Source organism: Echinococcus granulosus, assembly GCF_000524195.1.
Source record: "Echinococcus granulosus chromosome Unknown EG_S00232, whole genome shotgun sequence".
Classification (NCBI taxonomy): domain Eukaryota; kingdom Metazoa; phylum Platyhelminthes; class Cestoda; order Cyclophyllidea; family Taeniidae; genus Echinococcus; species Echinococcus granulosus.
In genome coordinates, this window is record NW_020170612.1 from 27,724 (window position 1) to 29,606 (window position 1,883).

General features: G+C 41.2%; 1 protein-coding gene across 1 annotated transcript in view; it reads right to left on the bottom strand. All coding sequences in view use genetic code 11, as the record gives it.

Moving 5' to 3' along the window:
• Positions 1-1,883, bottom strand: part of EGR_10547 (hypothetical protein) — a gene marked incomplete at both ends in the record, with an annotated part of 3,480 nt that overhangs the window by 1,070 nt on the left and 527 nt on the right. The window contains one exon of the mRNA XM_024499796.1: positions 1,711-1,878. Within this exon, the coding sequence (XP_024345789.1) occupies positions 1,711-1,878 (168 nt within the window). The remainder of the gene's footprint in view (positions 1-1,710; positions 1,879-1,883) is intronic.

Sequence of the window (1,883 nt, forward strand, 5' to 3'; positions counted from 1 at the left end):
CGTCAGTGTGTGCGGAAGGCTTGTGATCTTGGCAAGGTCTTAAGCCAAACCCGTGCATTGACCTACAAAGCCTGGGTCCCTAAGGAGTTCTACCTGATTTGACAGCGTTGACACAACCACGATTGCTTTGTGTGGTCTTTGGAAACAGCAGTCTCTTTTGACGAGAAAGTATATCCTATGGATCTGACTAAGAGTTGCAAAAATTGATATTTCTTAATGCTTCGGATCAAATCCGTGTCTCACAGACGATCTGATACAAATATTAAATTGATGTTACGTCCGTGACTATCCCTATCGAAGACAAAAATGCAGTGTTTTGGGAATGACCCGCTTTGTGTGGCTTGTTCAAGGTGTTGGGCAGTGGACGCTGCGTTACAGACTGAAAAGTATCTATTTTAATCTTCTAAGTCAATTTGGCAAAGAGAAGGCTGTCTTCCCTCTGCCCGTTTCAGCGACTTCTACTTGTCAGTATCCTGATTTTAAGTTTAATGAGGAGAATTACTTTCACTGAGTTTAACAGTTTGCATGCGTAGAGATGTAAAAAAGCATCTACATTGGTAATGCGCTCAGTTTTTCATAGTCACTGCACAACCGGAGACTCAAGCTGCCTTTGAGGGATTTATGACTTCGTCTCTGATCACCTCTCCAACTAAAGGGTTTTCTCCTAGTGGAAAAAGTGGCACACATCTGAGTTATTGTCAGATCGGTCAGGGCTCGCCGGCATCTATCGTGTATTTCACAGTGTATTCTCATTCCACCTTAACATCCTGTTATGCAAATGTATTCCATTACTTAACTAGTAGCTCTGGGAGTTCTTTTCTACCGATGTGGGTAACAATAGTAGGCCGCACTTAGAGGTGGTTTAAGATGTTCATGGGTATAGCTGCAACTTTGGATGAGGATTACAGATATTATTCAAGTCTGCTTTTTTAAAGAAATGGCTTTTGAGGCCTCGGTTCCTCGGTAGGTGGAAAAGTTTCTTTTCGCAAAAATCAGAACTGCTTTGGTGCTACGCAGAAAATCGGCTGCAAAAAATTACATCTTAAGGCAGTTCTACGCATGTAGAAAATTTTATTATCCTAATTTTCCAGCCCGTGATGAGATATAGAGGTGTCACACCACAATAGCTCTTCCCAGATGGATGGCTCAAACATTGCGTGTTTTGAACAAAGTTTGACTGGCAAAAGACTAATTTAATGTTGATGGCGGACTAGTTTCTCCAAATTCCTGTGAAATGAGCTACAGTTTGCCTTCATCTTCCCTGATGCTTCTTATCACACTTCTTCCTCCTCACGTCCTTCTTCATCTCTGGATGATTTCGTGCAATTTTGGGACTACTCGTTTATGTTACATTCGACCCTAATATCCTCTTTCTACTCACTGTCTAAATCAATCCAGAAAGAAAGTGGATGGAGTAAGGAGCGATTTGTTTAGGATTAAATCTTGTCGAGGATGTTTCAAAACGAAATGTAAAATGACACAGTGGACTTTGATCAACGCGTAACTACCAATAGGGAAGTTATGCGTTCCCACCCGTATCTATCGAAGACAAAAATGCAGTGTTTTGGGAATGACCCGCTTTGTGTGGCTTGTTCAAGGTGTTGGGCAGTGGACGCTGCGTTACAGACTGAAAAGTATCTATTTTAATCTTCTAAGTCAATTTGGCAAAGAGAAGGTTGTATTCCCAATGCCCGTTTCAGCAACTTCTACTTGTCAGTATCCTGTTATCTCTTTTAGCTAAAGTATAATGCACTTGATATGTTAGGACAATTGCGGACGAGTTATCATTCAACTTGTTTCCTTTGTTTTTCGCCTCTTCATCACCGATGTAGAATTTATGTGTTGAGCAACAAGCAAGAAGGAAGAAATGCCTCTTATCTATC